A 22,185-nucleotide genomic window follows, 5' to 3' on the forward strand; every position below is an offset into this window, starting at 1 on the left:
ACTAATTTAGAAGTCAGTAAGGTTCAATTCACCTTGTTTTACTCATAGGAGCTAAAGAAGAAATTGACAAACTCATTGTTTTTTTGGAGAATTCAAAAGACCTTTCTAATTAATAATACAATTGATCAGGTAAGAAGAAAAAATCCGTAAGTTTAGAAAAATAGAATTAACAAGCTTGATTTACAGACAGGTAGAGAACTTTGTGCCTCACAGAAAACTTGTATTTGTACATATGAGAAATTCTGAACAATAATTCATTAAACCATAAGAGCAATTTCATTTGTTTTTTGCTTTTTTTAAAATCACCATTTAGAGGATACCAAGATACTGTCATCTTAACATGTCTTGATATGATCTCAAGGCTCCTTCCTCTGGATATTTGTAGTAAAATTTGTAGTAAACTATTTTAAAACCAGAGAATTTCCAATATCAAATTTCTACATATATCTGCATTTTAGTATATCATTTTCTGGAGAATGAGAGGATATTTTACCTTGAATTAAAGTGATATTTTTCAGTGTCTGAGAATGTTCCCAATCCTTCAGCCTGAGATCATTGGTGATGTTATTCAACAGTTTCACTTCTCCTTTTATTTCCTGTTCCAAATGCACTTGTTTTTCTTCCAAAGACTTAATTTTTGCTGATGTATTGTACACACGCTCATCTAAGTTACTCATCTCCTGTGAAACATAAGCAAACATCCGCAATTTTTGTTGCACACATAATTATCAAATATATAAGTTTCAGAAGTCCTACAAGTCAGGTTTTTAAAAAATGTATAATATTACAGTAATATTATGGAATAAGAATATAGAAATTAGAGAACAATTTTAAAATAGTAATTCTTTGGTTTTGAAGCATTCCTCTTTTAACTGAATGGCTGAATTTTCACACCCTCTGCCAGAAAAAATTTGGTTAAATATATATCTAAGGTATGCTTCTATTCCCAAATATATACATGTCAAAATGCTAAAAATAAAATAAAATAAAAAACTTGTCATATGGTCTTTAATTTATCCAAAGCGAAATTCTTTACACTGTACTTAGAGTAATTTACAGTTCCTTAAATTCAATAGAATTGTATATTAAATTGTTTTATAGCAATAACAAAGTTTAATGTCATAATTCTCAGTGGTAATGAACATTAAGGATAGCTTTTCAGATTCAATAAAATCTCAACTAGCATATTAACAATACCTTACGTTCAGTTTTTTTATTGCCTCTGCATTTGAGATTTCATTATTATTTTACGTTTTCAAATGCATATATATTTTGTGCGTATTTACATACATGCGTGCATATCTGGAGACTGTGAGCAAGACAGATTGTACTACATTCTGGATTATGCTTTTTTCACTCAATAATATAAGAATATTTACCTACTAAAATACTTAGAGACTGCTTTATTTTCTATAATTTAGTGGAATTGTATTGTATGTATTTCTCATAATTTATTTCATACCTATTGATAGAGTTTTGAGCTGCACATAAATAATGCTGAAATGAACACCATTTTATATATATCTACATATTTATACAAGCACTTCTATAGGACAGCTTCCTGGAAGTGGATCTGATCAAAGGGACTAAATATTAAAATTTTTGTTCACTCCTGCCACACCACCCTCCTAACATATGGGACCATTTTTTAAATCTTTCTCAGTGTACATGAATGCTTACTTTTGCACTCAAATCCTAGGTATCATCAATATATTTAACTTTGTAGAATAAGAGTAAACATAATAAAACCTTGTTTAATTTGCTTTTCAAATTAAGTATCTAGTCATAAAGTTTTTGACAATGTTTTTCTTTATTGCTTTTCCTTTCAAGTCTTTTGCTTGGTTTTCCTTTGGGCACTAGGCTTTCTCTTTCTAGTGTACCTAACCTTCTCATCTATCCTGGTAATGTTTTCTGTCTCTCTGTTCTTCTATTGCGTCCTCTGTTTCCATGGTATGCTCTATACTTTCCTAAGGACTTCTAGGTTTAACTGTTGATAGATTCTCATTTCCCATTTGCACAAAGAAATAAACCAGTGGTTTATTGTTAATTAATCCAGGTATGAAGAGAAAATTTCACCTCCCTTCACTGGACCGGACAAGTTGAAGGGAGAGGGTCAAGAGAGTCAAGTAAAACCTTTGGAAAGAAATGAACATGTACCAGATCTGCCTCTGCAATGGCAGTGTACTCAAGCAGAGAGACATCTGTTTTTACTGCTCCAAATGGCCTTCCCCAATCCAAAACCTCGTTCTAGATTAGCATTTCTCTACCCTCTACCGCCTCCCTCCCTATTTGGCATCTTCCGTACACTATGGTATAAAGGTGGGATAGTGATCATGGATGTTTGCAGAGTGCAGTAACGTGGTAAATATGCTCGATGTCATTTAGGTGGCTGCAAATTGCTCCAGCTGTCAGGTAGTTCCTGATATCCACAGAGCAAAAGTCAGGGGACTAGCTGGTGATCTTGCGACCTAAACCCTGGGAGCCGCCGATGATTTTCATACCTAAAGCTGCGGCTGCCTTTTCTTTCCTTCTTTGAAAACTGCACGTGGTGCTCACATTAACCATATTTCACTCGAAATAAGTTTTATTAGGAAGAGAGAAAATGCATTTGATATATTTTTTAAAGTGCTATACAGCACCCACACACACCGTCCACAGTCTATCACCAGTGGCACTGCTAGAAACAGGCATTTATTTTTGCATTCTTACAGTCCTTTGTACGTACAATGGAGAGGATAAATCCCACGTCTCTCTTTTATTTTGTGTCAGTGTTCTTTTTTCTTTCAAATTAATGCTTGGTCTGTCCTTGCTAAACATTACGCTGCTATTACTTATAAGCCTTTTCCTCAAACAGCATTTACTGACTGAGGCATTCATTTAATTTATTTATTCCTGCATTGGGCTAAAGATTCAAAGATGAATACAATTGTTTTAAGCGATGAGAATGAGATTCCAAATATTGTTTTCAGTGAGTAAGCACACGCGCGCGCGCACACACACACACACACACACACACACACTAGCACTGACCTAGATTCCAAATCTCCACAGATGACTACTGTCTTAAAAAAAAAAGCTTTGAAAAAAAAATTAACTTTGGAAGTTCCTCGTTTCCCTTGTACCTCCACATCTAATACTGGGACCCCTTCCAAAATATAAGTGCAATCTGTCCGAATAGCTCACTGATCACCAGATTTTGGTTATTTCTATTAAGTATCACTTCAAACAGGTTCAGGACTTCTACTGACTTCCAAACGGTTTCCAATTTGGTTTCAACTCCTCATTTACATGGGTTCATAGATATTCTATAATCTCTAATGAGTTGGGGACATTACTAATATCAAATATATTATTTTTTCATTGTGTCCATCTTCGTTTTCTCCACACCCTGTCTCACTGCTCCTCTGATACTGTTTCCACACAAAGTAATATTTCTTCTCCCTTCCTCTTTCCCTCCAATTTAATCAGTTTCTACTCGCATAGCTGACATTTTACTTTCCTCTGTTCCTCAGCCCTGGGGACAGTTGCTTCTTTGAGAATTTTCTCTAACTCCTCCATAGCTTGAGTCCTTGATATTCCAATAGCATTTGATATGCTTGGGTACTTATTAACCGTGTGGGAAACACTAACAGTCAGATTTTGGAAGATGTGACAAGGATCAGAGACAGAATATCAAGGTTGGTGTTAGGAAGAGGTTCACCAACAGTCTCCATATTTAAATAGCAATGTCACTGTCTTCTCAGTGATTGCATCTTACAAAAAATAAACATGTAGGGTGTTCTTTCTTAACCTGTTTAGTCTATTCTCTAGTCAATAATTTAGTTGGTTGCCACCTGATGTTACAGCTTCAGAGGCTTCTCTTTGCTCTCTATAAGGGACATCCATTTTTAACAATCACTACTGCATAACACTGTATCTGTACAGAAAACAACCTCATTAATTAAGAAATGGTCTATTCAAGTAAAATCTACTACAAAGATGCCAGCCTTGCTGAGCTAATGGTGGAAAATTTATAGATTTCACATTAATTATGATCTTAGGGCTTAGATACCTTGTAGTATGAAGATTAGTTTTTCACATGAGTAATGAAGTTTTATCCATATGCTTATATTTTCATGGAATGGAACAGTTATAATTACCCAACAACAAAAAATAATTCAATATTGAACTAAACAACTTGCTTCTTAATTTCTTTCTCATCAAAACAAAGTAACCCAGAGGGTTGGCCACAGAATAGTTTAGAGCAAAGGTGAGAAGATTATGATTCATGGGTCAAAGTCTTTTTCTGAAAAGAAAGATTTATTGGATCACATTTTCACTCATTTGTCCACGTGTTGTCTACGACTGCTTTTGTGCTACAGCGGCAGAGTTAAGAAGTTGCAAAAGAGACCATGTGGTCCCCAAAGCCTAAGGGTTGTATCTGGGCCTTTGCAAAGAAACTTTTGCTAGCAACTGGTCTGGAATATGTCTTGCTCTCTTGTCTTGTGTATTTGATCCTGTGATGGTAATAAGATGTTGTATACATTATTCAAACTTTAATTCTTTAATTATAGTTATCTTTACACATAAAAACTTATGGATGCTTCTTGGGAGTGACAAACTATTTTAAAATTTAGATTTTGTACTTCGCCCATGTAAATAAGGTTTTCATTCCTTTGATGATGAAGAAAGTTTGGGTTTCGTATAAAATTTGCAAATGCAGAGTATCTATCTGTCCAAATCTGCTAAGATAATCTAACAACTATAATTGGTTTCGAGAGTCTCAAGAGGCAGTCTAACAGTATTTATAAAATTAAAATACCCTAAGAGAGTCTGGATTCAATCCCAGGTATGACTTTCCAATACAAACCTCTTACCTCTTGTTGTTTAAATGCATTCTCTTGGACTTTGGCATTCAGTGTTGCAATACTGAGCTGCAAATCAAGCAGTGTGGTGTTCAGACTTATTAATGACTTGGAGACTTCACCTATTACATTTCCATGTCCCTGGATGAAGGAAAGTAAGGAACTTAGCTGGAGAAGAACGTCATTAAACCTTTGATCGGTTGTTACACTGAAATTTTGGAAATTCTTGGCATCTATGAGATTGGCTTCATTATCTGAAAGATATTGGATTCTCTTCTCCACGTTGCTCATGTGTTCCATAACGACTTCTCGAAATCTTATTGCATCTTCACTGTCATTTCCTTTTCCTGCGAGACTTGGAGATATATCATTTGCATTAACTGAACCAAATGTGCAATTCTTCATTTCCCATTTCAGGAGTTGAGCTGCATATTTAAGTAAAAATAAACAGAGTCATGCCCTGTAACCTTAAATGCATCCACCATTCCATTCCACATCACTTCATCCCATTCTAACGTTCTGAACACTATCCTAAATCAGGTATGTATTTTAAATATACAAAGTATGAACCAAGGTAGGCATACTGCTGAGAGGGAAACTGTCTCCTTTTCCCAATTTACATTAGAGTTTATCCCACAGTTAAGTCACTCTTTCTGAACTGCTGCTTAGATGAATCTTCTGGGTCGTGGCACATGGCTCTGAGAGTCAGAGTAAATTCTAGAGATCATGAAGTACACTGTATGCTGGTCCTCAGGTGTGCTGTTAGAGTAAAACAAGATAATGCTTAACACAGTGTCTGCAGTAAACATGTTGAGTAGGTTAGTTATTATGAAGACAAATGATAATGTGACAGAAACAATATGTAGTATCAATAAAGGTAGAAATATTAGTGTTATCCACTGTACGAATAAAGTGTTGGCTCATCTTCCTTATCCTATCGCTAAGCTAGCAGAGTGTTATCATTTTCAGTTTCCACAGAACTAATTTACTGTTGGTAGAGAAGGAAACTGGAAAAAATAAGTTTTTTTAACTTTAAAAAATATTGTTTTTATAAGACTCCTCTTTACTTATTATAAAACATATATTTATAGCAGAAAATTTAGAAACGACAAGTAATAAGGAAAAATAATTTACCATTAATCTCACCGTCCTGAATTAAGTGCTAACATTTTGGTATATGCCTATCAAATTTCTGTTCCACTATCATATTATCATCATAAAAGCAAGATTTTATATACAATCTGGAAACTAGCTTTTAATTAGTACTCTATCATAGACTTCTGCATATTATTTAATATTGTTTTACAAAAATAATTAGAATAACTACATTGTATTCTATGTGTGATTCTACCAAATTTATTTAACAAAACTCCTACATTTAGTTTGCCTCTGTTTCTACTAATATATTGAACACTTTGATGAACAATCTTATAAGTAATTATTTCCTGAATAAAAAAATTCTACTAAATGCTATTTGGGGGCATACGGAAGTGCCGATATATATTTCCAAATGGGCATATGTTCTCTAAACAAGCTAATTATCCTTCTGAAAGGATCTAGAGAAATATGTTTAGAGTTTCAAAAAATGAAAAGCATAAACATTACTTTTGCAGATAAAAATAATATATAATTATACACAATGAAGAAAATGTTAAACACCATTTTATATAATCAGTGGCGGTTAAGATTTTATTGTTTTTTTCATCTCTCTTTATATATCTATATTGTTTATACCTTTTAGCTATGTATATATCAGTCTCATCCATATTAATTTGAGTGCATAAGATTTTCCATATTTGACCATTATTGAGCAATAAAGAGTAACTTAATATTGTTTTAAAGTATATCTACATAAACAGTGATATCTGATCTGTCAGTTTTCTTAATAAAATGATATGGCAATAGTATCAGCTTTATAGGTTTTAGAGACTTAAATGAGATTACACATGAAAAACATTATATTCCACCCTGAGCTCAGGGTACCTGTTACACAAATGAGAGCTTGATATTTGCACAGGAACAAGCTGCCTGGTTCTGGAATCTAGTTCCATTCCTCCATTACTAGCTGGATTACTCTGAGAAAATTATTTATCTTTTCCTTGATTAGGTTTCCCTGGTGATCTAAAAGTAATAACTATCTTACAGTGGTGCTGAGGTTGAATGCGATAGGGCATGTAAATCAAGTAGCACACAGATGGCACGTGTGAAAACTCTACTCAAATTAAAGTGCCTTATCCTTGAAAGATATTATCTTAGTTACAGAGTCTTCACCATGTTTACTTAAAGAAGCTGTTTGATGATGGTTGTCATTGTAGCTATGATTATATTAAGTATTAAACTACATATGCAATTAAATCCCAATTTTAAAAAAAAACACATTATATCATATTTTCCTAGTTACATTCTCTTTAAAATGAGCTTATTTGAATTAATAAAATATGTAACTACATTTTGATATAATCCACAACTGAGACCATATTGCATATGCATTATTTTACATTTCTAAATTTATCAATAAATTATACAAAATAGTATACTTCTTACTTGGATCTCATCACATTTATTAAATTAAGTGTAGGGAGCAAGTTTTGGATTGACAGCCTCACTCATGGATTCATCAATTCTATGATTTATTTATTAAGCACCTACTATATATAAAGCACTGCTTGAGCGGCTCTGGGAATAGAAAATGACTGGGAATGGATTTTGACTTTAACAATCAGAAATCTAAACTAACAATATTTGCAAAATTATCTCAAACTTGTCCCTTAAAAATTTGTCTTTTATGATAATTACTGCTTTTTTAGGTAGCAGTTAATAATCCAAGTTCTGGAGGAGAACTGCCTGGATTAGCGATTCTTGCCTTTTCCTTTATAAGCTGTGCCTTTGAGCAAATTAATTGGTCCGTGCTTCCATTTCACTATCTATATAAATGGGATACTACTAGTCAGTGTTTAAATAATTAAATGAGCTGATATATGCAAAGTGCTTAGATCTTTCCCTGGCACATAATACACATTTGATAATTTTCAATATTTTAATTATTATTAATATTCTGGATTCAATATCTGTATGCCCAATACTGATAACAAGGGGAATTAATGCTGTGTAATATTAAAAACTTGGGAGGAGGTTGGGTGTTCCATGAGAAGGTAGTATCTGTGCTTTATTTATTTATTTATTTTTTATTGGAGTATAGTTGCTTTACACTGCTGTGTCAGTTTTTGCTGTACAGCAAAGTGAATCAGCCATACATATACAGATATCCCCTCTTTTTTGGATTTCTTTCCCATTTAGGTCACCCTAGAGCACCGAGTAGAGTTCCCTATGCTATACAGTAGGTTCTCATTAGTTATCTATTTTATACATAGTAGTATATATATATGTCAGTCCCAAAAGAGAAAAACAAATATCGTATATTAACGCACATATATGCTTCAGACATGTTGATCTAATTACTCAACCATATAATTTTTACTTTCACTGGAAATACTTTTTATTTCATATGGGTAAAGCAAAACTTCTTCACAGTATAGAAAGGGAAGACTTGATTTAACAAAATGTCATGTGACCAAGGATTTTTCTTTAATACCAAGTTCGACATGAACTGACAATAAAGGCTACTTTTTGCTTATAGATTTAAAAACACAATATTGCTTATTTTCCCAAATCTTGAATGAAAACTAATTTAATCCTTACTTTCTTTAAAAAATTTAATATACTGTATCAGAAATCTAGGTAAAGAATGCCAGAGTTCATACTTTCAAATGTTCATTTCTTTCATTATCATCACAGAGATGCCATTTTGTGACTTTTCTATTTTACATTTGAAAGGAGACAAATTTTACGGCTTGTGCAAAGACCTAGGGAGAGAGTTATATTTGATTTTACAGATCACATTTACTCTTTCATGTTGGCAAAACCTTCTTCTACCATAAATTTATATTATTTTGAGCTAAAGGATCTTCAGTGTATCAGTAACAATTTATATACATTAATCTTAGATTATATCTTATTCTTCAGAGACATTCTATGTCGCTGTACTGTGATAGTGATCTAGTAGCTTCTTGAAGAAAAGGTAGCGTGTGGAGAAGATTTTATAATTAAGAAATATCTTTCAATGTATAAGACGCTTTAAATAGAGTTTTCATGTATAACACTTTATCTACTGATTTATATTTGCCAAAACAGAGTAATTTCTATCATTTCAGGGATATATTTTGTCTATATTTGAAATTTTTGGATATCAAGTAGAGATATGTATTGCATTTTAGTTTTCTTTTGAAAAATATTCTGACCTACAACTTACAGCTGCAAATGGATTGTCAGTGTTTCTTATTCAAGTATGATAGACACAGGGAGACCTGTTTCAAATTCTGGTGAATTTGGGTGCTAATGTGAACTTATAAGATTTGAACATTTTTAGCTTTTTGTCAGTCTTAATAGGTACATGCTATAGTTTTAGAAAACAAAGCTACTTCAAATCAATCATTGTCAACCCTAGAAAAAATGTGTTGACTAGCCCAGAGATTTTTGAACTTGGTTAGAACCCCGAAGTCTTTCCAGGCTTCAGTTTGTATTCTGCCTGGGCCTAGTAGAAAGAAGTTGCACTCCCTGAGGTTGGCTCTGTAGGCCACGGTTTGTATAAAAGTGATGAAATGTACCAAATTCTAACTGGCTGATAGCTAATGATCCCTAACAACGACACATCTTTCAGTTATGCATTTCAAACTACAGATAAGCATATACATAAACAGCACGTAGATAATCTCAGTTCATCAGGAAGTTAGTTGTTTAATGACAAACATATCAGGTTCTTTTACTTAGATGGCTGTGGTTGGTTTGACAGGTTGATTGGTTCCGTTTGTTGTGGTTGGCTAATGTTTTTGTTTTGTTTTTGTTTCAAAGTAGGAGTTGATTTTTACATATGGAAAATATTTTCCTGGCTAAAATTATGACAACTCTGTTTTGTTTTGTTTTTTTATTGGCCAACCATATTTTGTTCTAAAAACCCGATTGCACTGGGAGATAACAGACCACAGAAGTTAGGAGTCAGGAGCCAGGGGTGGGAACTCCAAATCCATTGCTGAACAGTTTCCTTTTGTGGACGATGAGGGTGAGCATACATCTGCTCAAGGGTAACTGTAAGGTGTATTAAGATAATCTGGAAAATGCATAGCCTAGTGCCTGAACATAGTGCATGCTCAGAAACATTACAAAAATGTTACAGTTATTGTTGTTTTCGTTATCATTTCTTCCTTAGTAGAATTTTGGCTTTGTCTTGGAATATTCTTTAGGTTGTCTCTTGGCGGAGGAGGTTTGGCCTTTATTAGGAGCATTTTCTTATTAATCTGATTAGTATGCACATAAAAATATATCTTCCTCCCAGCCTATCTCTTGCTCGAGCATATGTCCATTTTGCCACTCACAAAGAGGAGAGCTACAAGGTATATAAATTCAAATGCCAATCAAATCCCTCAAAAATGCTCCCGAGGAAAATAATATTTACAGATTTGCTTGAGTTATATGCAAGCCATCCACCTCTGTAGAAATCCTCAAATTTATCCCCAATTCAAGCCAAACTCTCCAAAAAAAAAAAAAAAACATTGTACCTGAAAAACATCATGTAGAACCCAAGCAAAGTGTTCTATTTTTCTTTTTCTTTGAAAGGATGCTAGCAGGTTATTTTTAGAGATGTTTTAAATAATACCCTTATGAAATATGTGTCCATATAAACTGTACGAATATTACTGAGGGACAGGCCATTATTTTACGAGGTTTCTTCTGTTTGAAGACTCACAGGAATACTTCTTTCTGCTCTCAATACTAGGAGTAGAAGTGTATTTCTTGAACAACTGGCTTATTTTTATATTTTAGGCATCATTAATGTAAATGATCATGTTTATATCCTCACATTGGAAACTAGAATACTTACCATGAAATTTATGATGCACCATTAGAAATATATAGGACTTCAGAGGATAACATTTTTGAAATGGTCTAATTCTTTCCATCTTACCTTTACATATTTATATTTTTATCTCAAACTTCCATTTTCTATGCTATTTAAAAACATCTTTTTTACTTAGTAACTTTGCAGAATCTATTTTTTCATGAAATAACTTTGAGGAACACCTTGTGATGTGAAGTCACCCTTATGAATCTCCCATATACAAAAGACTGAATGCTTCTTTTTGCTCCTGCAATAATTAATTCACAAGATGAGTTGCTGAGTTTCAGAACTCTAGAATACTGTACCTGTCACTATTCCGATGATAGGTACAAGAACTACAAACACAAGGAGATAAAGGGCAATCAGTGCAGCTTTGAAAGACTTCATTTTCTCTTGAAGAGTTGGGCCATTTTTAGGATCTGAAAAACAAAAGCCCAACCTACTGTTAGAAAACTTACTCTTCTTACTTAATTAAAATTTTTGAAATCTCCAATTATATTGTTAGTATCAAACCTATTGGAATAAAAAGGGAACAAAAAAATAGGTTCTCATTTATTCAGTAGAAAGCAAAAGGGACAGTCACAGAAGAAGCCAATACAGGCATCAGTATGGACATTTGATTTTCTTATCCATTAACTAAACATCCAGGACAAAGTTACTATTCTCTGCAAGTTGTACTTGTCTCATTTGGGGGCACTAGCTGGAAAATTTTAGTATTGATACCATACCAACATACATGCAAACCTAAATTTCATTCTTCTATTTCACATGGGAATATATTCTGGGTGAAAATAAAATTCCTCATGCAACTATATAATTATACCTTTTTTTCAGATTTTAAGTGAGATAAGAGAAACATTATTGTCAATGATAATTATGCAAATTGTCTCTCCTAATTCCATCTCAATAGTTTTGTATTTGGATGCTTCTTATGATTTGAATATAATGTGAAAAAAATGAAATAAAATGACTCACATTTTGATTAAACTTTGGAATGGATCAGTGAAGCCCATTCTCTGGATATTTCAGAACATAGTAATATTTTAGTATTATTTGTTTATGTGGAACACCAATTCACATAATAGGATGCTAATTGTAGAAAAGATAACTCAATGTAGAGGGGAATCTTACTAGCAAAGGAAGACATTTCTCTGATTAAGTGAATACAAATTTCTTTCCTATGGCCATTGTCTTTATTGTTTAATAAAAAAGAAGGAAATTTTGTTTCCAGGTTGTAAAATCCTAAATTAAAACAAAAGTTTAGACATTGTTCAATAATGTTCTATGAGGGATTGAACAAAAAAGGAGAAAAAAATTAAGGAAAGAGAAGAAAACAATAAAGAAAAGGGGGAAAATTGAAGGAAAAAAGAGAAGGAGCAGAACTTCCCTGGTGGCGCAGTGGTTGAGAGTCTGCCTGCCAATGCAGTGGACACGGGTTCAAGCCCTGGTCCAGGAGGATCCCACATGCCGCAGAGCAACTAAGCCTGTGGGCTACAACTACTGAGCCTGAGCTCTAGAGCCCGCGAGCCACAACTATTGAGCCTGCGAGCCACAACTACTGAAGCCCGCATGCCTAGAGCCCGTGCTCCACAAGAGAAACCACCGCAATGAGAAGCCTGCACACCACATCGAAGAGTGGCCCCCGCTCGCTGCAACTGGAGAAAGCCCACGCGCAGCAAGGAAGACTCAACACAGCCAAAAATGGATGAATAAATAAATAAATAATTTTTTAAAAAAGAGAAGGAGCAACCACACTATAAACAAGATGGGATATTCCATCTGTCAGGTGACTAAATTTGAAATCCAACCTGGCAGATGGAATATACACATCTAGGGTAAGTCTCAAGACCATCATTTTACATAGTGTCACTAACTCTAAGGACATTCTCCACGATCGCTTCTTTTTGCTCCTGCAGTAATTAATTCACAAGATGAGTTGCTGAGTTTCAGAACTCTAGAATACTGTACCTGCCACTATTCCGATGATAGGTACAAGAACTACAAACACAAGGAGGTAAAGGGCAATCAGTGCAGCTTTGAAAGACTCTTATTCTACTTACTCGGAGGAAGCAAAGCGGTCATTGAGCGAGCGTCAAACCTCACAGATTCCGTACAGCTATCAGTGTCCTCCTGTCGATCGGGAGGGCTCTCCCACGGTTTCATACTTCTACCAAACACGTGGAAAATATGATAATTACGCATGGAATTGCTAGGGCCCTTTGGCAAAAAGTTTCAAATTGAAATTTATAATTAAAATCCAATTTTAGCAAGGGAACAAGTATAATTAGTTAAATTTACATATCTGCCATATATAGCAACATATTATACTTACCCATAAGTTTTAATTTTAACATTAAAAGACAGATTTACATGAACCCACTCATGTATCTTTCTAGGTACAAATGTAGGTACCTGTGATTGTAGGTGTGTGTTTTTTTAGAGTGAGAGGTAACTTTGCTCTCTTTGCTAAAAAAAAAAACAAACAAAAAAAAACCAACTGTCAGAAAACAACCATTTAGCTGAAAAGAAAAAATTAATTTCCCTTAGAACAAACAGTAGCTGAAAAGTTGAAGGAAATATTTCCTGTGATCTTTTATCAGAGGTTCCAGATAGAGCAAACAGTTATGCAAAATTTGGAACAAATGTTTCCTGTGGCCTTTTATCAGAGCTTCATGAGCCAAGTTTTCTCTTGCCGAGGCATCAGCTTTATTCCTTTAGAAAGATTTAACAAAGTCTAGTCACAAGATTAGGAGCCAGGAAAAACTTAGTTTTTCTTTTCCTTTGTCTTCCTTTCCTTCCCTTCACTTCCCTTCCCTTCCCTTTCCTTTCTCTTCCCTTCCCTTCCTTTCTTTTCCTTTTTTTTTTTTTTTCTTTTCTTTCTCACATATTTTTCTTTCAGGGCTTCCTTCACTATATACATTGGCAGCATCTCAAATATGTGCTTGTATCTTTTTAAGCACAATCTATTATATTTTATGACCCAGTCTATGTCTATGTCTCTTTAAGGTGCATCAGAATCATTTGAAGGGCTTCCTTTAAAACACATTGGGGGGCCCCACCCCCAGAGTTTCTGATATTTAGGGTAGGGGGTGAAGAATCTGCTATCCCAACAAGTTTTCTAGTGATGCTGTTGCTGCCCATCTGAGGACTGCATTTTAAGAACATTTGCCGTGAAAAGAAATTGTATGACTTTTTCTTGGAAACAGTTCAGTTCATTTGATTGATAAATTTAGCCTAAAGCCAACATCTTCTGATCATTATTTATATTCTCTAATGCTGAGTTATGGATTTAGCACAGCTGAAGTTGTAACTGAGTGTACTGGCAGCTCCAGGACACCAAAATCATGTCTCCTCCAGAAACTGAAGGACAATCATTCATATGCAAACGTTCATCCTACTTCGGGAAGAGGTATTGACAAGTAAGGATGTGACTCAACTCCTGTCAATATATTTTTTTAAAATATTACCAAGGAGATTCTTTATTTTGCAGTTTGTACCTGTATCATTCCATAACCTGGTCTTAGTTTTTTGTAAATCCTATTGATCTGACCAAGGAGTCTGTTCTTTAAATGCTTCAGCCACTCCGGAGGAAGCGGGCAGAGGGGGAATTTATAGAACCTACATTCTCTTTTCTTAGGCAGATGTGAAGCTAAATAAACGATTATCTGGGAACATTCACTATTACAGGAAACCAAATTGATTAATTCAGGTCCAGACTCTCCTGCCATTTCCCCCTTTTTAATTCACTCTATTATTTGATTTGGATGACAGTTTTTTACTTGCCATGGAAAACAAATGAACAAACAATTTTTAAAAATGAGACGACAATAAAACTTAGCTAAATGCATTTTAAAACTACAGTTCAAAGCAATTGGGGGACCTCCCTGGTGGTGCAGTGGTTAAGAATCCGCCTGCCAATGAAGGGGCACGGGTTCGAGCCCTGGTCCAGGAAGATCCCACATGTCGTGGAGCAGCTAAGCCCGTGCGCCACAACTACTGAGCCTGCGCTCTAGAGCCCGTGCGCCACAACTACTGAAGCCCGCGCGCCTAGAGCCCGTGCTCCGCAACAAGAGAAGCCACCACAATGAGAAGCCCGCGCACCACAACGAAGAGTAGCCCCCGCTCGCCGCAACTAGAGAAAGCCCGAGCGCAGCAATGAAGACCCAATGCAGCCAAAAAAAAAAAAAAACAATTAGGACTGTGGCAAAGCTTTTAAACTTTGAACTCAGTTTATAAAGGATGGGCTCACAAAGTATATACATTTAGACACCCCTGCTATGTACCTAGAAATCTTTTCCTGTCAGTCTGTCTACCAGCCCCTTCTTCACGTGTTTGACTATGGCTTTGGCTGTAATAGTTGAGATATTATGACTCCATTTTCACCTATATACAAAGAAAACATCCTTGGGACTTCCCTGGTGGTCCAGTGGTTAAGAATCTGCTGTCCAATGCAGGGGACGTGGGTTCGATCCCTGGTTGTGGAACTAAGATCCCACATGCCGCAGGGCAACTAAGCTCACGTGCCGCAACTAGAGAGAAGCCTGCATGCTGCAACTACTGAGCACATGTGCCACAACTAGAGAGCCCACACGCCACAACTAGAGAAGCCCACGCACTGCAACAGAGCCCACGCAGCAAAAAACAAAACAAAACAAAAAACAAAAACAAGAAAAACAAAACAAACAAAAAAAAGGAAACATATTACTAAGTCTTCTAAATGGGAATATTTTTGTAAAAGAGGTGAAAACTTTAAATCTGATATATCTGTCTAGATTGTGAGCTACATAAGAGGCGGGACCATGTCTGGTTTTGTTCAACATTATATTACCAGAATCTAAAGCAACCTGGAATATAGAATATACTTAATAAATATTTGTTGAATGAATGATCTGATTTGTTCTCTGTAAGATACTAGTCTCATATAGTTTTGTTTTTTTTCTAAAAAAGATGGACGTTTAGAGGTAGGGGGACCAAAAAGGTTTGTTTCTTCTGATAGAGAACTTACTGGTAAATAGGTTTTGCCCATAATTCAGATTTTTTTTTTCTTTTTCTATTCTACATTGTTACTCTTTTGATAGTTTCCTTGAACAGGAACCAATCTTAGAGCTGGGTGACCATGTTATATTATTGGGACACTGCCACTGTCTCTAGCCTGTTCCTACTCAGCATTCCTTTTTGTTTTGTCAGTTCCAATTGGCAAATAGCTATGACCACATCCCACTGCATCCTCAAGGAAACACTGCTAGCATTTTGGTTGGGACAATTCTGTTTTGTGAAGGACTGTCTTAGTTGTGTAGGATGTTTATCACCCCTGGCTGCCACCCGTCAAATATCAACAATGTCTCCTAATCATTATGTCACTGCTTCTCCCTCCAAAAAATCCAGAAACTTGATCTCCACACATTTCCAAACATCCAACTCTCTTTGAGAATCACTCTTCAGCATGTATATCCAATGTGGATGAAAAGTAAGGAACTTTCTCTCTCTCTCCAATATTTGCCTTGAGCAATCTGACAGTTAACATGTCTTTAATAAAGATTTGTTTTAATGAAAACAATGCATATCTTCATGAGCGTCAGCAACAATACAGATTCCTCAAAACATTACGGGGATATCTTTCAAAACACTCTCTGTGTGCTTAACCCTTTAAATATATATATTACAGATCTTTGTCAAAGCCTATATGAATGCTTTTTACAGAAAACTTAAACATTTTATTATTTTAAAGAGAAAAGAAAGCAGCAAATCCAGAATGAGAATCCACTGATCTAATCTTAGTTTCAAATAAAGCAGGATGAATGTTACTTTTATCCATATACTTGCTCAGAAGCTCCACATATATTTTCAAATACATTTGCAATTTAGAACGTACAGGGCCTCATTGGCTTAAAAAACTTTTCTTGGGAGAAAGAAAGAATCTCATTTTTTAAAATTGGCTCTAGAGTGTTACATGTTATTTCATAAAAACAAAGAAATAGATGGCAAGTATTGAGATATTTTCAAACAATGACTTTCAGATGGAAATACCTGTCCCTTCACGTAGGCCAGTCCAACAAGTTTCTGTCATGTGTCATTATACCGAGTGCCGTGCAAGTGTCTAGGATGCTAAAGACAACATGTATAGAATATTCTCGACCACCAAAAAATTTATGCACTGAAATGAAAGACTAAAATCTATATAAAAAATCACAACGTGTTATGTATACACACAAAGCACAGGCATAGTCCAAAGAGGAGGGATTAACTCTTTAGGGAAAGTATGTAGTCAAGGTGAAAACATAGAAAAGATGACAATTTATCAGAGTTTTGAAAAATGAGCAGGAATTTGGGGTGAGAATATTCCAGGGATGGCAAATATGTTAAAGGGCATAAAGGCATGAAGAACATGGGGACTAGAGTGAATCAGAATCATGGAATCAGGAGTCCTGGATAGAGGGTCAGCAGAAGAGGCCAGAGAGGCACGTAGCTGGGGGCATCCTACTCATCAATCTCTTCTTTCATTTTTTAGCGTCATAAATTGACCTGGCTTTCATAATCTACCCAAATATAATATTGAAGATGTACCTATACAAAGTAAGCAAAAAAATTATCTTTTGTTTTAGCAATAGGGATCTGGTTTATATTACTAGTAACAAAAAATATATTGTCCATTAAGTATTTTGCTGATTTCCCTTACATTCTGAAATAGAGATTAAGTTCCATTTTTTTTAATAAAGTGAGTTACACATTTTTTTTCCTTTTTTTTTTTTGGCTGCGTTGTGTCTTTGTTGCTACGTGCAAGCTTTCTCTAGTTGTGGCGAGCAAGGGCTACTCTTCATTGTGGTGTGCAGGCTTCTCATTGCAGTGGCTTCTCATTGTGGAGCGCAGGCTCCAGTAGTTGCAGCATGTGGGCTCAGTAGTTGCGGCGGGCGGGCTCTAGCTTGCGCGGGCCTCAGTAGTTGTGGCTTGCGGGCTGTCGAGCGCAGGCTCAGTAGTTGCGGTGCATGGGCTTAGTTGCTCCGCGGCATGTGGGATCTTCCTGGACCAGGGATTGAACCCATGTCCCCTGCATTGGCAGGTGGATTCTTAACCACTGCACCACCAGGGAAGTCCTCAATTTTGTTTTTCTTTAGGCCTCTACACTTTGATCTATCTTTTATGGGCTTTAGATGATAATATACATCTTTTACATTACTGTATTTCAAACTGTGATTTCTTTGGGTAGATTTATTAAAACTGAAAAAGAAAACCCTCTAATAAATGTTTACAAGTGGATTAGACTAAATGACCATATCTGGGAATTCCCTGGTTGTCCAGTGGTTAGGACTCCGCACTTCCACTCCAGAGGGCATGGGTTCGATCCCTGGTCAGGGAACTAAGATCCCACATGCTGGGTGGTGCAGCCAACAAATAAATAAATAAATATCTGGGCTATAGAGGTATAGAGGGCTGAAAGGGAGATGAACACTAAAATCTGTTGAGTGGCATGATGAATGAAAAATATTTCCCTTTGGCTACTCTGGGTGCACCATGAGTTTTGTTTGTTTTCTGGAGCAGTGTATAACAAGGGTTAGTTAATCATGATCTGTATGAAATATCAGTATACTTTTTTCCATTAAAAAATAGATTAAGTTAATCATAGATGACATTGTCATAAGATGGCTGGCATTTTCTGTTATTTCTTTCTTTTGTTCTTAGTCTCCATAGTCGCTGAGAATCTCATCTATTTCTATGGCAGAACCACTACCTGCATCCTGACCAGGCCAATATATCCAGCTCAGATCTCATGTCTCAGAATCAGATTTTTTTTTTTTTTTTTTAAATAATACAGCTAGCTACAATGGTGTACTTTCCACATCAACCTAACTTTTCTTTTTCCAGGATTTTTGATGTTGGCATGCCACCCATTTATATCATCTGTTTATTATTATAATCATTCTTTTTTTTTTTTTTTTTTTTTTTTTTTACTATTTTTTACTATTTTTTGTGTAGCAAGGCATACATGACATAATCAGGTGTATGGCAATACAGAATTAATATGGCAGTGCTAGAAAAGCATGGTCATTCAAACCAGAGGCCAGGACTTTATACTAGATCACTCTCACCCAAAGACCCATATCTGGTAGCACAGCAACTCCTGACTTCCTCAAAGCCATTCCTTCCACTCGATCCCAATTTTTAGATTTCAGTTCATTTTTATCTACCCAGCCAGGCGTCTTAGATAGTAGCAGTGGGGTAGGCAATTGAGGGGCGAATCCAAGAGGCATTAAGAAGGAGGAGGAAATTCAAAAGAATTGATGAACAAGCATCAAAATGTAGCACTTTAACAAAGACTAGGAGAAAAAAATCAAACAGTAGAAATTATTTTTCAGGAAAAAAATACGGTAGATATAAACAAACATATTTAGTAGGCTAGTAAAGAAAGAATAGCAGTACTAAAAATAAGGAAGAAACTTTGACACTACGGTAGAACAGGAAGACAGGGTCAGGGAAAAAAGAAAAGAATGTCAAGACATGCAGGTCACCCATAACCTGCCACACGGAATTTGAGCTGCATGACTTGTATGGTAGAGGCAGAAGCAGATGCTGAGAGATCAAGAAGCAGTAAATGTATAAAAATGAAATGCCTTGAGTGTATACTGGAAATCTAGTCACGTTCATGCTTTTCTGTTGAGAAGAGATGCTGAAGATAGTACTGAGGTAGTACACGGAGGACAGGGTTATTTTCTCCTGCTTGTTCTTCTCATCTCCCAAACTATTAACACCAGAGTATACCTGGTCTCAGTTCTTGTCCTCCTTTTATCTTTATTCACTTCCTCGGTGAGCTCACCAGTCTCATTGCTTTAGATACAATCTATACGGCTGATGACTCTCCATCTTCATCTCCCACCCAGGCCACTCCTTTTAACTCCAGACCTGGATATGCATCTCCCTAACAACACCACCATCTGGGTTTCTAATATGGCCCAAACCTAGGTGTCTCCTTGTCACCCACTTTCTGTCATCCTCCACATCCAATCTACCATCAGATCTTGCTGGTCTGATTTCAAACCCTAAGCAGAAACTGACTGCTTCTCGTCACCTCCCCTCCTGCCATCCTGGCTTAAGCCCCATCATCTTTCTCACCTGGACGATTTTAATAGCTCCCTATGAGGTCTCTAAGCTTCATTCAGTTCCTTCCATTTTACTTTTCACACAGCCTCTAGAATGTTTCTCTGAAAAAAGTAAGTCAGACCATATCACTCCTCTGCTCAAAACATGTGAACACTCCCCCATCTCACGCGGGTCCTGACTAAAAGCTCACTAGCTCAGACAGACCATTCTCCAGCATCAGATTTAAAATGGCAACCTACCTCTTTCACTTCCTCTTCTCCTTCCTGCCTTGATTTCCAGCCCCAAACTTACCACCGTCTAACATGAAATACATTTCCCTTGTTTATCTTGTCTATTGTCTTGTCTCTTTTTGTCCAAGTTAGATCCATGATTCAGGAGTTTTTATCTCTTTGGTTCAATGACTAGAGAGTTCCTGCCACTTAGCATGTGTTCATCACTAGGAGAAATTCCATGAATAAATGAAAGACAAAATATTTTGCAAGATGACTGGATTTTATACCTGGGGTTATGCCTCAAGAAAAGTCTGCATTTCACTAATGCAGAAATATAAAAAATTCTGCTACACTTTGGGAAATAAAAGGTTTTTCTCTGAATTGTGTGTAAATAGGAAACTGAAACAAAAAATCTCACCAAGGTTCCCACTTTTGCCTCAAAGGCACTCGTGAGACTTGCCAGATTCCTTCAGTTCCTGACTCTAGCAGTATAAATTTTTTAGTAATGTTAGAGAATACACACATGTGAGGTTTTGTTATCAGCCAGTGAACAATTCACATAATCCAAGTGTGCCTTTAAATGCCTTTCCCAAAGTTAAGAGAAAAAGTAACTTCACATAAAGTTATTCCTAACAAATGTCAATGCGCTGACAAAGAATTATGAAATCGTTTGAGTTTGTATAGTCTACTGAAAGCATGTTCTCATGAGAAGTGAAACACATCTCTGCAATATCAGCTTTTCATGCAGTGGGTGAAAAGTTTAGAGAAGCTACAACAGGAAAAACAATGAAAGAATTTCAGTGTTTTTCTGTTTGAAAACACACTCTTCTTTTTTCCTGTTTTTATTATAAAAACATTATAACACTATTAAAGATAAGTTGGGACAAAACTTCTATCATCCCATCACCCTAATAGAAGAAAAACATTGAGTGTATCCATGTTACAAATTGATACCATAGTGTACATTATCATTTGGTCTTATGCATTTCTCTTAAAATCATATCAATAACTTTATATTTTGAACTATTTTTTCAAATTTAAAATGATGGGCTACATAATAATTCATCAAATATATGTATCTTATTTATGCAGCCATTTTCCTATAATTCTTTTTAAAAAAATGTTCCCTGTTCTTTGGAGGGCAATGTTTAACTAATATACATGATGCTGCTGTAAATATTTTCATAACTTAGCTTTCTTCTTTTGAAATGTTTCTTTAGGATAATTCACTATATGTTGAACTACCAGGTGACAGGAAGACTATCTCAAACTTCTTAGTATCTACTGTCTGACTGCTCTTTAAAAAGATCGTACACATTTACAAAGATTCCAGTCACTTATGTTTTAAACCAAATTCACCACTATTCAGTGACAATGTTTATTTTAGAATTATTTAGATTTTAGTAAGAGTTAAATGATACCTTAAGGTGGCTTTCATTTGCATTTTTTTACTTTTAGTGTGGAAAGACTATTTCCATGTAATTTTTTCCTATTTATTTTTCTTCTTGAGTTTTTATTTATTCATATCAATTGCTCATACATTCCCCAGGGTATCTTTCTTTACAGAGATATGAAAAAGCTCTTTTACGTAATATAATTTAATGCACATTCTTTTTTCTAAGACTATGTCTTATCTGAATTTATCCTCCAACTCTCAATGTTAATTTCACTGTTAAGATTTGGGGTAAATAATAACTTTGTAATCTTATTATTTAAAAACAAAAACTCTGATTTTGTGAACAGTTAAAAACCCACATGAAGTGAACATAAAATTAACATGTTTATGAAACCAGTAGCTCTACACTTACAGAACACAACCATAAGAGGGATTAGGGTAAGGCCTGGAAACATCCATATTGTCCCTGATGCTACTCATATTCATCCTCTGTAGTGAAGGAGAAAGAGCTTCAATTCTTTAATGTGAGGTCTAGACATGAATGTTGGCTGTGTCCTTTCCTTGCTATGTGATCTTTGGCAAATATTTTAATTTATTTGATTGCAGATTCTTTATATATATACATATATATATATATAAATATACACATGACTATATATATATAACCATATATATGGTTATAATATC

The 22,185-nt window shown here is 35.4% G+C and overlaps 1 protein-coding gene across 7 annotated transcripts in view; it reads right to left on the reverse strand.

Moving 5' to 3' along the window:
- Nucleotides 1-22,185, reverse strand: part of MSR1 (macrophage scavenger receptor 1) — a 69,338-nt gene that overhangs the window by 42,222 nt on the left and 4,931 nt on the right. For 5 of the 7 annotated variants that reach the window (XM_007174034.2, XM_007174033.3, XM_007174035.3 and 2 more), the window contains 4 exons: nucleotides 12,858-12,964; nucleotides 11,103-11,216; nucleotides 4,857-5,269; nucleotides 494-680 (listed from right to left, as the gene is read on the reverse strand). In XM_007174034.2, coding sequence (XP_007174096.2) covers nucleotides 494-680; nucleotides 4,857-5,269; nucleotides 11,103-11,216; nucleotides 12,858-12,960 — 817 coding nt within the window. In that variant the 5' untranslated portion in view covers nucleotides 12,961-12,964. Of the gene's footprint in view, nucleotides 1-493; nucleotides 681-4,856; nucleotides 5,270-11,102; nucleotides 11,217-12,857; nucleotides 12,985-22,185 lie in introns of those variants that run through there. The other 2 variants (XM_057537502.1, XM_007174037.3) reach the window with 2 other exon arrangements.

This window comes from Balaenoptera acutorostrata, chromosome 21, assembly GCF_949987535.1.
Source record: "Balaenoptera acutorostrata chromosome 21, mBalAcu1.1, whole genome shotgun sequence".
Classification (NCBI taxonomy): domain Eukaryota; kingdom Metazoa; phylum Chordata; class Mammalia; order Artiodactyla; family Balaenopteridae; genus Balaenoptera; species Balaenoptera acutorostrata.